Below are 12,929 nucleotides of genomic sequence, written 5' to 3'. Positions count from 1 at the left end.
ACTTGCATGAGTGAGTTGATTACAATAATATTCAAGTTTTTGAGTCATATGTGATATAGCTCCCAAAGATTGACCTTGACATGGCCCACTTTAAACATGCTCATTTATTGAAAATATTAGCTTTATAAAAGAAAATTCTTTGCAGGTGAATGGCTATTTTTTTTTAACAACCATGACATTTTTTTTTTAAAAGAATGATCAGATTAGCAATGTAGTACGTAGTGTATAAGGCCACACCAATATAATTTCTTTTTCATTGGACCTTGCATGCTCGTATTTAAATAAAACTCTAGAAATTAAATTATTAATTTCCAGCATTTAGGAAATTCTGCACTTGTTTTCTGTTCTATTTCCACTTTTTTTTTTGGTATTTTAAATAGTTTCAATTTTTAAATCAGAAACAAGAAGAAAAAATTTAACAGTCGGCACAAATTTATTTGTGTACTGCCTAAAAAATTTGGCAACAAAAAATAATTTTTGCCCGCACTTGTACGTTTTTTCACTGGATGTCCGAGGAACAAGAAATTATATTGGTGTGGCATGATAGTTTTTTTTGATTTGATGAAAAAGAAGTTGTGAACAACAGTACATGACATTCTAATAATTGTCTTGACATATGCATTTTAATTTTTTACAGCATTAAATGACGACTCTTGGCATTCGGTGGAAATATTCTTAGAAACCTCAAGTGGGAAATTAGTCGTCTCCCTTGATGGTCTCCCCAGCACCTCATTATATCTGAGAGCTTACACCCATTTGGATGTAAAAACTATTCTGGACTGGACTCGATTAAGATCCGTGGTGTCATTTGCAGGTAAGATAAAAGACATGTCTGTCCTCTCTCTCTCTCTCTCTCTCTCTCTCTCTCGTGCACACACAGTGATTGTTGATTAAAATAAGCAGACTAGCTTATCACATGCATCCATTAGCTGTTAGCAGTATTAGTTTGAATAAATAATTTCTTATTAAAAAGAAATAAAATTTGAAGTCTGCAGGTCTGATTTTACATATCTGCACATAAATATTGTTGCTTTGTCATGCTTTTCTTACACAATTCATTAAAGATAATGTTTCCTACCCTGTGATATTTGAAGTGAAGATTTAGAATTGACAATTTTATTAGCCCAAACATTTAAATGTATTAGAAGTTCAAATCCTACTCTTTGCCTTGCAACAACCCGGTAAAACAGCATTTAACCTGTTTGAAAGTTTTATTATGTGCAGAAAACATATTAATTTACAAGTATTTAAGAGAACATCAAAGGGGATATACTTACTTACATTAAAGAATTAACTTCATGCATATTTAATTGTATGTAGGTGTTAAAAATGACTGTGAGATGGAATATGGTGGGTTTTTAATTCAAATTAATTTTGATTATGGTTACAGTTCAGAAAATCTTTTCAAATTTTTCAAAACTAGTTGAGTGACTAGGATATTAAGTATGTGATACAGCAAATTTTCTCATGTTAATTATAAAGTGTACTTTTAACCATCCAAAACCAGTTCTAGGAATATACTCACAAAGAATTCACTTAGATTGATTCATATGATATCATGAAATGTTTTTTAATGATAATCTGTTAATATTGAATACTTCTGAATTAAATTAGTTTTGACATTTGAAATTTCATTCAAGAATCAAGTATCAACCACTGTGTCTATGTATTTTATCTTCTGTATCTCAAACCCTTGGTGACCTCAAAAGTGTTTTTCTTAGTTCTCACAAGTTTGAGATAATAAGAGTTGACTACACATTTATTATACTATGCTAGGTGCTGCATTTCTTGTATCAGTCAACTTTCATAACAGCTAGTCCCAATTTTGGTTGATTTTAGAGGAGATAACAAGGCTGTTGAATTCTTTGATTGCTGTCTTAGTTTATATCATAAAGAATATTCATTGAGACAAATTAATTTAACCTTTGTAGCAAGTGATTAGTATCCATCAAACTGATTGATTTGCGATTTTAATCTTATACACAACATTTGTATCACAGGGTTGATACATGCAGTACCTATAGAACATCACCAATTCATTGGCTGTCTAAGCTCACTGAAGTACCGAGAACTGATCGAAGTCACATGGGAGGTCTCCCCCACCATTGTGATGCAGGCAACCCCTGGTTGTGTGGACCTGTGTCAGGAGAACAATCCCTGTGGGGAGGGGCGGTGTGTCAATCTGTACTCCTCGATACACTGCGACTGCTTCTCTGTGGGCAGGGAAGGGGACAGGTGCCAATACTCCAGTAAGTTTCTTGTACAGTTAAACACTCCTCAAATGAAGTGCCGAAAAGAACCATTTTGATTTTTTTAAAATTATGATTTGTTATGTTCTATAAATTTGTAATATATGTGCTTTTTGAAACTACAGAGAAATGATGCTGATGTCAGTTTAAGGTTGATTTTGTTATTGGAATGTATGCGTTAATCGTATTTTACTGTCTGATATTAAGCGGTTACTTCAGCACTCTCATTGATTGATTACATCTTTTCAAATTATATTAGTTGTTTTGTAAAGAGTTAACCAAGAAAGCAATGGCAAAACAGTTGTAGCAAAAAAAAGGGTTTTTATGTGTGGCCATAAGAGTCTGTACAGACTAAAAACTATTTTGACAAACCACTGCTTGTGGTGCTTAGAGAGTTAACAACAAAGTGCTGGAATGTTGCCTCATGTCTGAGGTCTGCAGACAAAAACGATTGATCGATCTGAAATTACCATTTGTTAATGGTTTGAAAAGAACCACAGAATTCGAAAATTGTTTTCGTAGGTGTATTGAAAACAAATGTTTGTAATGTGTAAAGGGGGAAAAAAATTAATAAAACAGTCTTAAGTGTCACACAATCACTTTGATCAATGAGGTTAATGAATTTCTACCTGCCAATTTAAAAGTTATTTAATCCCATATAGCTTTCACCTAGCCCAGATACTTCTAGTCAGTGAAATAAATTTTATAGGTTTAGCAAGGTCGCTGATCTTTCAGAAGTTATAGCATTGTCAATCCTCCAAGTGATAAAAGGATATGAATGCAAAGAAGTTATTTTCATTTCATCAAACTTTATTTAAAATTTTCCCCATATATTCTGATAAGAAATGGCATGTTAATAGACCAGAAAATCCATTTCATGATAACCTTTTTCAAAATTATTCCATGTAAAAGATTTTATGCACTACTTGCTCTGAAAGTAGGGTGTCAAAATATTGAAGGTGATTTGAATATTTTGGGATTGTCAAGTTAAATCTTAATTGATGCAATCTGTGATGGTAATTTAAGCTGGGTATATTAGCTAGATCACACCTGTTTATTCCGGTTTTCATATCATCATGATTATTATGAAAAATATAAATCAATTGTCAATACATGTATATTGTTGTGAATCATAGACCTCAAAATTATGATGAGAGATTACATTTTACTATTTTAATTTTCTTGTTAATAATACAATTTTTAAGACTAGCTACCAACAAGAATCTCCATTGACATGTATAAATTGATTAGTCAATTTGAAATGATAGAAACTTTTCTTCCTTGCCAAGGAATATTGTCTTTAAGAATATAGCTTGTTTCAGGAGGTTAAACAGAAACTAGTATTTTGGGTTTCTTTAAAAAAATTTTTGCTATTCTAGTTTATATTAGGCTTTAATTCTGCATCAATTATTTTTTTTTCTTTTTGCAAAAATTATCTAACCCCCTACCCCTCCCAACTTAACAATAAAAAAAAACATGAGCGAAAATATCTAAATGCATTCAATAAATTGTTAGATGTAATTTATTTACAATGAATATTTACAATTTGACCTGCATCTCAATTTTCACAATTCAAACTCCCCAGGCCCCTTATAGATGTTCATGTATGTAGAAAAATCACTGGAGGGAAATTTAATAAGAAATTAAAAATAAGATCTCGGCCTCCTTTCATGAATCTTGGTTTCGGTACAATTTCGATCGTTTTCATGTAGGATGAAATCTCATCTGGTTATTGTTGTAGACATCACAGAGATCACTCTACACGGCTATGAATGGCTGACCTACCAGCTGTACTCGGAGCAGGAGAAGACCTTACGTGACAGGAACCGATTCAGCTTACAATTCAAGGTAAGAGCCGGTGTACAAGATTACGCAGGCTGCGCCGCCAGGATTTCGGTGTCTATCCTTAGCTCTTAATTTCTTTTGAAGTCTCTGACGGACGATGTGTAAAGTATTCATGAGAGAAAAACTTGCACTCTAAGTCCTAGCTGCTAATCTATGGGTTATTTTTTTTTCTCTTAGCGCAATTGCAAAGCAAGAGCTTAGCCCTTATTGACCAAACTTGCATCGATTTCTGGTCCATTAGCACCTATATGTGTTGTTCAACTCATTCTTGTACAATTTTGGGAAGTTCAATTTGTATTAGTTATTCTTCATTAAACAGAAGGTTGCCTTTTAGTTTCACGGTTCCATTCATAATATCAGTCTGCCTGGCTGTAATGTGCTAGCAATTTGTTAAAGAATATCCAGTCTTTATAGTGTGAAATTTACCAAAATGATGAATACATTTGGTCCTCTCCTTTGGTTAATTCAAAGTTACAAAGGGCAAGATAAATACTGGTATAGAAATTTTACAGTTTCATGTACTGGTATGTTATAGAACAAACTTAGCTTTATAATATTTCAAATGGAACATATTCTGTTTATTCATTTTGCCTTATAAATTTTTCAAATGACCAAAAATTTATCGGTTAATATTTTTTAAATTTCAGTCGGACCGTGGTTCTGGAGTACTACTGTACGCGGTGGGCAGTATAGACATAGGGGGCGGGGTATCAGGGCAGCACCACTCCCACGTCATCGCCTCTGTCCACCAGGGGACAGTCAAGGCCTCGGTGGCCTTCGGATATGACATACTAGAGCAGACCATGGGGGTCAGTGTGGACGACAACAGGTAGATATTGTACAGGTAGACAGTGGGGGGTGGGACACAGAATTCGATGTCATTCCTTCTTTGTTTGCTCGCTAGCTAGATGATTCATATTTGGATCACTATTTTCAAAAGTCTCTGGCTGCTTATAATGATGCTTTCTGAATAAATGAGTGTAATATACAGTATATGGAAATGAAAGTTAACGGGATATTAAGAAAATTTATTTTTAGAGACTTTCTGATGGGTTTTTAAAGAATTTATAATTTAAAGAGTTGAAATGACTATCAATGGAAATGATCTTCAAAGCCAACCTTTTTAGATAATTAAATGCTAAATTACAAAAACAATTTTATTTCAATTCTTTGATAGATTTACAGTAGTATTAAGTTAGCAAAAAAGGATTTTTTAGATTTTTTCTGTTTTGTTTTTTACACGGAGTCATATATTTTAGTGTGACAATTATCAATAGTGTTAACCCTTCTCTTTCATTTGGCGCAGTGATGGGTAAGTCAGTTGTGCACCGTCGCTTTGCTAACGACCTACCTTACAATGCGACAACGACAATGCCATATTTAATTACCTAGCATGTGTTTACAAGAATGATATAGTTTTTGTCCAAAGAAACTTGATCCTCAGACACTATTAAAAAAAGAAGAAGAAAAAAAATTCATACTCTGACACAAAAATTAATTATTTTCTTCCAGTCATTAGACAATCATTGAACAATGAGTGTCAATTTCCATCAAATTGAAATTCATGTCATTTTTTTCACTGGATGTGTTCAACCATCATGCCTAAGTTCACTGTAGACAAAAAATAAAATATATCATTGACTGTGCAAATGTTGATCATGTTTCATAAAACCCCTTCATTCATGTTTTCATTTAATCTTTACAAGTTGCATTCTATCATATATTTATTTTATATTACCATTAAGTTTTAGATCAATGACTATTGTGTGCATGCATTTTCTAAGTTACAAGGTATACACAATTTTTTCAGAAAGTTGTGATGTTCGTTTTTTTTTATTTCTTTATCATTTTTTTCCCCTTCAAGTTTATAGTTTGGTGTCAATCTTAATATTATCATAAATCATTGTTGTAATGATCGTTGCTTTTATTAAAAAATGATTCAACAGCATAAAACTCACATCAGATGGATGATTATATTAGGAATGTTCATGATGTTAGCAGACCATGGGTTATTTTATCTATAAAGCTTATTCCATGCTGCGTACTACATGTATTTCTTTGGTACTGTTGTTGTGTCACTGATTCACAGATGAACAGTAAATAGACTTATATTTCAAATGTATCAGAACTATAGTAGCTTAATTTGTATTACAAGTGCATTTTAGAAGCTTTTGTTGTTTTGTAAAAGAAAATGCCATAAAAATGTACTGTCTTGCTGCATATTCATATCATATTTATGGACATGTATGTAAGTTACCATATATATATGATGGTGTGGTCAGTCAATGCAGCTAGATATAACTCAAGTGGTAAGGCACCTGGAAGGGACCTGGGTTTTAATTCTGGTGCTCTCTCTCTCTCTCTCTCTCTCTCATATCAACATCATTGTATTTATGAGGATATATAACACAATATTATTAATGGACATTTTAGACAATCTTCATACAATGTTCAACACTATCTGCTCTGCTTTGTATGCTCTCATATTTTTCATTGTTTAAATAGTTGCTTCTTCTTTTTTTTTTTTGTATAAAAACCCCCACATATTTTAAGATCAAAATACCAGTAATTAATTCTGAATTATTTTACAGGTGGCATAATTTGACCATTGTCCATGAAAAAGTGAAAGTAGAGTTTTACCTGGATGGAAAGCGTTTTGTCCATGTAACAACCAACGACTTGTACTATTTAGGCCTGGATCCATTTATCTATATTGGAGGAGGGAAAAACTTTGTTCAGACGTTAGGCAAGTGTAAATGTTAACATATAGTTCAGCAGCCCTTATAGGTTGTGGTTATATACTTAAACTATCACACTTCAGTTTGAGGGAAAAATGTTCATTTACATGTACTTTTCCAGATCAATATCAGACTCTAATATGTTTATTTTCTGTTTATTTTCAGGACTTCAAGTTCGACAGAACTTTGTTGGCTGTTTGAAAAATGTGTATGTAAATAATCGTTCCATCCTGTATGATCTCAGAAGTAACATTTCAACAAGTACTCTCCATGGCAACACAGAAGTCCAATATGGCTGCCACAGAGTGTCCAATATATCTTTGACGTTCCCCAGGTCCAAATCAATCCTGTATTTATCTGGGTACTATGACAGTGTTTTCAACGTGCAATTTGACTTCAGAACTGTCAGGGAAACAGCCCTTTTACTTTATCTCAAAATTCAGACCATTGATTCATTTGGATACCCAGCAAAGGGCTTTGTTGAGGTAAAAATTACATTAACTTTAGTCATATCATTGAATTAAGAATAAAAAAGACCTTTATAGTGCCAAAACATGTTCTCTTTTAATTACTATGTAAATCGTTTTGCTTCCATGCATTTGTTGTATATCACTAGGTCTGGATCAACAAGACTCTTCCCATGATGAAGTTTGTGAGGACGATGTACTATGACAGCATTGCCAACGTCTCCCTTCTTCACGTCAACGTCAGCAATAACCAGTGGCACACACTGTCCCTCCAGCTCAAAAACGGGTATATAATTATACATGATCTAATTTATATAACAAGGTTGTTATTTAACCTAGGAGAAAAATGGTTATAATGTTAATCCATTCTATTATATGGCACACATTACAGTTTTAAATAAACTATGTGTACTCTTATATCAAAGTACCGGGGATGAACAATTTTGATTCATTAAAAAGCGTAATGTTGATTTTATGTTTAGGACTTGAGACTTGGCTTATACATGTACTAGTCCATCGTAGTCATCTTTTAACTTTTGAATACTTTGAGATGGAGTGTTAATGCCTTTTAAAAAATCAAGACTTTTGAATGAAAAAGTTCAATGTCATTGACCAAATTGAAGGCAAGGTACATTTTAAAGTACTCTGAATGATAAGATTGTTTTCTATCTACTGTAAAGCCATTAGTATTAGTAGGACATTAGTATTGAAAACATTTATTGCTTATTAATGGATGTATGTAACACAGTTTACTGTTGAATTATTAGAATGAAAAACATGTTAGACTAGTAAAAACATTATATCATTTCATTGTGAATTTTGACTCCTAGGCAGGTTAAAATTTCTGTGGATAACTTGGCCTTACCTTCCCTTTTTATTGGAAATGGTTCAACAATAGACAAAAGCATCACAGTTGGATATGGGTTTCACAGAAATTATGATGGTATGGTTAAAACTGGAAAAAAGTCATTGCATCAAAATGAAGAGTTGAATTTTGTTTTAAGTTTGAGTATGGAACAATTAAAAACTTTTTAAAAAAAAGGTTAAAAATTAAAAAATAAACTTCAGTAAAATCTAAACTTTAAAACAAAATCTTACGTATAAATCACTGATACAAGTATGATTTTTTAAACAGATTTTGTTGGTTTTGTTGGCTGCATCAGAAATGTGATAGTTCAGAAGGAATTCCTAGACCCCATCAATCTCATGGAGCGACCTTCCTCTGGGGTATCGCAGACGGGCCTCATTCTGGACGGGTGTAAACTGGTGGATCATTGTCTGGTTCACCAGCACTGTCAGCACGGTGGACAGTGCCTGTCCGACTGGGATGGAGTGTCATGTGACTGCTCCAGCAGCGCCTATCAAGGAAAATATTGCCAATTTGGTATGGTTTTGAACCTTTAAACTACATGTACTTGCTATAATTCTCCATTTTTTTCTATTTCACTTCCACAGTTATCCATTTTCATTAGCTTTTAATCTTGTACTCTTTACAATTGCACTGACACAGGGACTTTTGTTAGGATAATTCATTGCATAGAATTAAAATTCTGAGGTGTATGTTTATAATATGTGAGACAGAAAATTACAGAACCTGAGTTTATCTTGTATGTACCTTGTATATCTCAGCACGGTACCACAGTAGTTGTGACAGTTACTATCAGAGTGGATGGAGGAGGTCAGGAGTGTACGTCATCGACGTGGACGGCAGCGGGCCCGTGGAGCCGACTTATGTCAGCTGTCAGATGGGTATCGGTGCGGAGGGAGATTATTACGGACAGACAGTGGTGGAACACAATCTACGTAATCTGACTCAGGTCAGAGGAATCACGCTGCCAGACATGAGGATAAGGCTGACATACAGGTGAGTGGGGGGAGAAGTAGTTCATGTATTTAATGATGTATGTTTGTATTGGTTATAGCAGGGTTGTCTATTAGACCCGGGAGGCGGGGAATTCCCCCACCTATAATGCCTTAATTACCCGGCTATTTCTGCATTTCAAACACAGTGTAGCTATAAGCAAGACCCCCAAACCACCTTCTACTTTTTCATTTCCTCCTTCTACTTCAATTTTTAGAGACAACCCTGGTTATAGTGTGTGTTGGGGGGGGGGGGGGGATTATTTGGATACTAGTATTTTATAAGCTGGAAATGATGTGTGTGTGGGGGGGGGGATTTTTAGACATTTGTATGGTGGTGGTATGTTTTTGTGGGGGGTTAGAAATTTAGAAAATTGCATGATCATGAAGTAAATTTATAAAGAATTATAATTTATGTGTGAGCAGTCATTTGACAAACTTTTTAATAACATATGAGTAAAGTGTATATTTATATATCTAAACAATTATCTCTGGAGTTTTGTCTATTTACAGGGAGATGGGATTTGTTGAGCTACAGCAGCTGACCAAGATATCTTCTTGGTGTGAACAATATATCCAGTATAACTGCCTCAATGCACCACTGAGGTCAGTCCATGTCCTCACAACTTGTATCTGTCTGATATTTATGTCTCCCCTTTCAAAGGGGAGACATATTGTTTTTGTCGACTTTCTTATTCTTCTTCTTCTTATTCTTCTTATTCTTCTTATTCTTCTTATTCTTCTTCATCCAAATTTGTCCAAGCCGTAACTTAAATACCCTTTGACATTGAGACTTCAAACTTGGAACATAGGTAGATGGTATTAAGAAGGAGTGCACGCCACCACAATTTTTGACCTTGACCTATTTTCTTTTTCAAGGTCAAGCGTTTTATAAAAAGATAGAGTTTGGACTATAACACAAGATTCCTTAAACATACAAACTTTTAACTTGTATCATAGATAGATGGTATATAGTCCAGTTGAACCTTACCAAAATTTTTGACCTTGACCTTAAAATTTTATTTCAAGGTCAAATCAGAAAAAACTTCATTGTTCACCTCCTAAATATTCTTTGACAGAAGGACTTCAAACTTTACACAAAGAACAATTATAATACACTGAGGTGTACTATTGATAAACATTTGACCTTGACCTTGTTTTACTCAAGGTCAACTTGAGAAAAAATAATTAAGTTTTGTCTGGGTGGTAACTTAGATACCTTTTGACATTAAGACTTCAAACTTGGAACATAGGTAGATGGTATTGAGAAGAAGTGCACGCCATCAAAATTTTTGACCTTGACCTATTATCTTCTTCAAGGTCAAGAGTTTTATATAAAAATATAGTCCGGACCATAACACAAGACTCCTTAATCATACAATCTTTTAACTTGTATCATACATAGATGGTATATAGTCCAGTTCAACCTTACCAAAATTTTTGACCTTGACCTAAAAATTTCATTTCAAGGTCAAATTAGAAAAAACTTCATTGCTCACCTCCTAAATATTCTTTGACAGAAGGACTTCAAACTTTACACAAAGAACAATTATAATACACTGAGGTGTACTATTGATAAACATTTGACCTTGACCTTGTTTTACTCAAGGTCAAATTAAGAAAAAATAATTAAATTTTGTCTGGGTGGTAACTTGGATACCTTTTGACATTAAGGCTTTAAACTTGGAACATAGGTAGATGGTATTGAGAAGGAGTGCACGCCTCCATAATTTTTGACCTTGACCAATCTTGTGTCTCAAGTGACTTCATTTTCTAAACTGTATCATATATGGATGATATCTAACATATAGCTGACTTCATTCTTTTTCACTTATTAAATTTGCCCCATATTACAATCCTTGGGGAGAAGGGGAGACATGTGTTTTTTTGTATAAAAAAACAATACCCACTAGTTTAAAACTATATATATTCAGATTGGTAAAATTGGTTTAAAGTGTTAACTACCGTATGTAATGGTGGGGAGAGGGGGGTGAGGAGGTATTATTTTTGTAATCATAAATATAAGGTTATACATGTATTTTGTCTCACTGTCAATTTATTAACTGCAGGCTGAGCAATCTGACCCATTTCAAGTCCATAGATGGTGGTGTGGTACAATACATAGGAAAGACTGACCCAGAGTTTACTCCAGGCTGCTCTATGGGGACCTGCAACTGTGATAATGGTATAATGATACAGTTCATTAATGTAGACATTTACACTGTACATGTAATAGGATAGTTATATTTTCTTGAGATTTCCACATGTATTACCTGTATACCACAAACACATTTATTAAAGTGATAATGTGGCCTTTTTTCCACATAAATAAAAATTAAATTTAAAAAAAAATTAAAATTAAAATTTTTAATTTTAAATTAAAAATAATTTATTACAATTTACATATAAGTATTTTATTGGACCCTTACTCATTATGATTTCAGAGGACTTGGTCGCTCAAGAAGATGGTGGATATAACAGAATAAAGAGCCAGTTGCCCATTGGAGAAATCACTGTGTACCAATACACAGACTTTAAAACTCCAGACTCTAAAGGAACCCTTAGCATTGGCCCTCTTAAATGCTGGGGAAATAGTAAGCAGAACTCTGTTCACATTAGAGACTGAAATCAGAATCAACACTGGTAATTTGTATGTTTTGATCATGTTTTGCTGCTGTAGTGATTAGCAAGACGGCAATACTTGATTGGTTTAATTTTACAGAGGACAGCTTGAGTTCGTCGTCAGTGACGTTTGTGACAGAGGACTCCTTCCTGAAGCTTCCGGGCTGGGTGTACGGGGACCTGGAGTTCAGCTTCCGTACACACCAGAGCTCCGCCCTCCTCCTGTACCAGTCTTCCTCCAATGGGGACTGGTTCAAGGTCACTCTAGAAGCAGGTCAGCCGATGAAGAATTACTCTGTCAAATTCTTATACAGTAATGATTTGTAAATACTGAAAGAAAATGCATATACATGTACCTATATAATTTTTTGAACAAAGTTAGGTTTAGGATAATGTATCCGTTCAAAAGATGAAGTGTGGCATATGCTTCTTTTTTTTTTTTCTTTTTTTTTAATATTCAGTAGTTTTAATGATACTATTTATCATCATGTTTGTCATAATCATCTTTGCTAGCTGTGTCTGATTAATGAGCCGGTCCTGGGCTAACAATAAGAGTAAGGATATGAATATTTCAATTTCTTTGTTCTTGTTTCTAAAGAGGATGCCATTAAGATGGAAATGCAAATCAAAGGGAAAGTTATTCTGAGTGAGACGCTAGATGCCAACAGTTTGGTGAATGATGGGGATTGGCACCGTGTGACCTTTGAACTTAGTTCTCATGAAGTCAGGTGTGGACTGGACTCCCAGAGGAGAATTGTGACCATTCCTTTCCACAATAACATTACATTTGATGGTTTACTGTATCTAGGAGGAAAATTGTATAGGTAAGAGATCGATTCATATCTTTCAAAATTTCTACTGGGAATATCTGTCAAGTGTTTCTGAACAAGGCTATGTTTCTGGATGAATTAATCTTAACTCAGTTTTATATAATATGCATTTTTATTTGCAAATACATGTACTTTGATCCTTTCAATTGTAACAAATTGCATTGTATTTAAGCTATGGATCATACAACAACCTGCCTGGTTTGATTGGATGTGTGAAGGGATTAGTGTACAATGGCAAGCTACGGGATCTTACCTTTGATGTTTATGATGAGTATGTACTTTATACTTCAAAATGCACAATGAATGTAACTACATGTA

At 34.0% G+C, this 12,929-nt stretch overlaps 1 protein-coding gene across 14 annotated transcripts in view; it reads left to right on the top strand.

The window, feature by feature from the left end:
- LOC105337123 (axotactin) overlaps positions 1-12,929 on the top strand; it is a 43,996-nt gene that overhangs the window by 15,384 nt on the left and 15,683 nt on the right. For all 14 annotated transcript variants that reach the window (XM_034456220.2, XM_066065029.1, XM_066065037.1 and 11 more), the window contains 16 exons: positions 638-814; positions 2,001-2,249; positions 3,991-4,097; positions 4,742-4,923; positions 6,686-6,840; positions 6,998-7,317; positions 7,449-7,585; positions 8,130-8,242; positions 8,435-8,683; positions 8,929-9,163; positions 9,673-9,765; positions 11,229-11,344; positions 11,604-11,753; positions 11,882-12,055; positions 12,380-12,605; positions 12,784-12,882. In XM_034456220.2, coding sequence (XP_034312111.2) covers positions 638-814; positions 2,001-2,249; positions 3,991-4,097; positions 4,742-4,923; positions 6,686-6,840; positions 6,998-7,317; positions 7,449-7,585; positions 8,130-8,242; positions 8,435-8,683; positions 8,929-9,163; positions 9,673-9,765; positions 11,229-11,344; positions 11,604-11,753; positions 11,882-12,055; positions 12,380-12,605; positions 12,784-12,882 — 2,782 coding nt within the window. The remainder of the gene's footprint in view (positions 1-637; positions 815-2,000; positions 2,250-3,990; positions 4,098-4,741; positions 4,924-6,685; positions 6,841-6,997; positions 7,318-7,448; positions 7,586-8,129; positions 8,243-8,434; positions 8,684-8,928; positions 9,164-9,672; positions 9,766-11,228; positions 11,345-11,603; positions 11,754-11,881; positions 12,056-12,379; positions 12,606-12,783; positions 12,883-12,929) is intronic.

The sequence above is a fragment of the Magallana gigas genome, chromosome 7 (genome assembly GCF_963853765.1).
Source record: "Magallana gigas chromosome 7, xbMagGiga1.1, whole genome shotgun sequence".
Taxonomy (NCBI): domain Eukaryota; kingdom Metazoa; phylum Mollusca; class Bivalvia; order Ostreida; family Ostreidae; genus Magallana; species Magallana gigas.
Note: the sequence above shows the minus strand (reverse complement) of the source record. Positions and strands in the feature narration are given on the sequence as shown.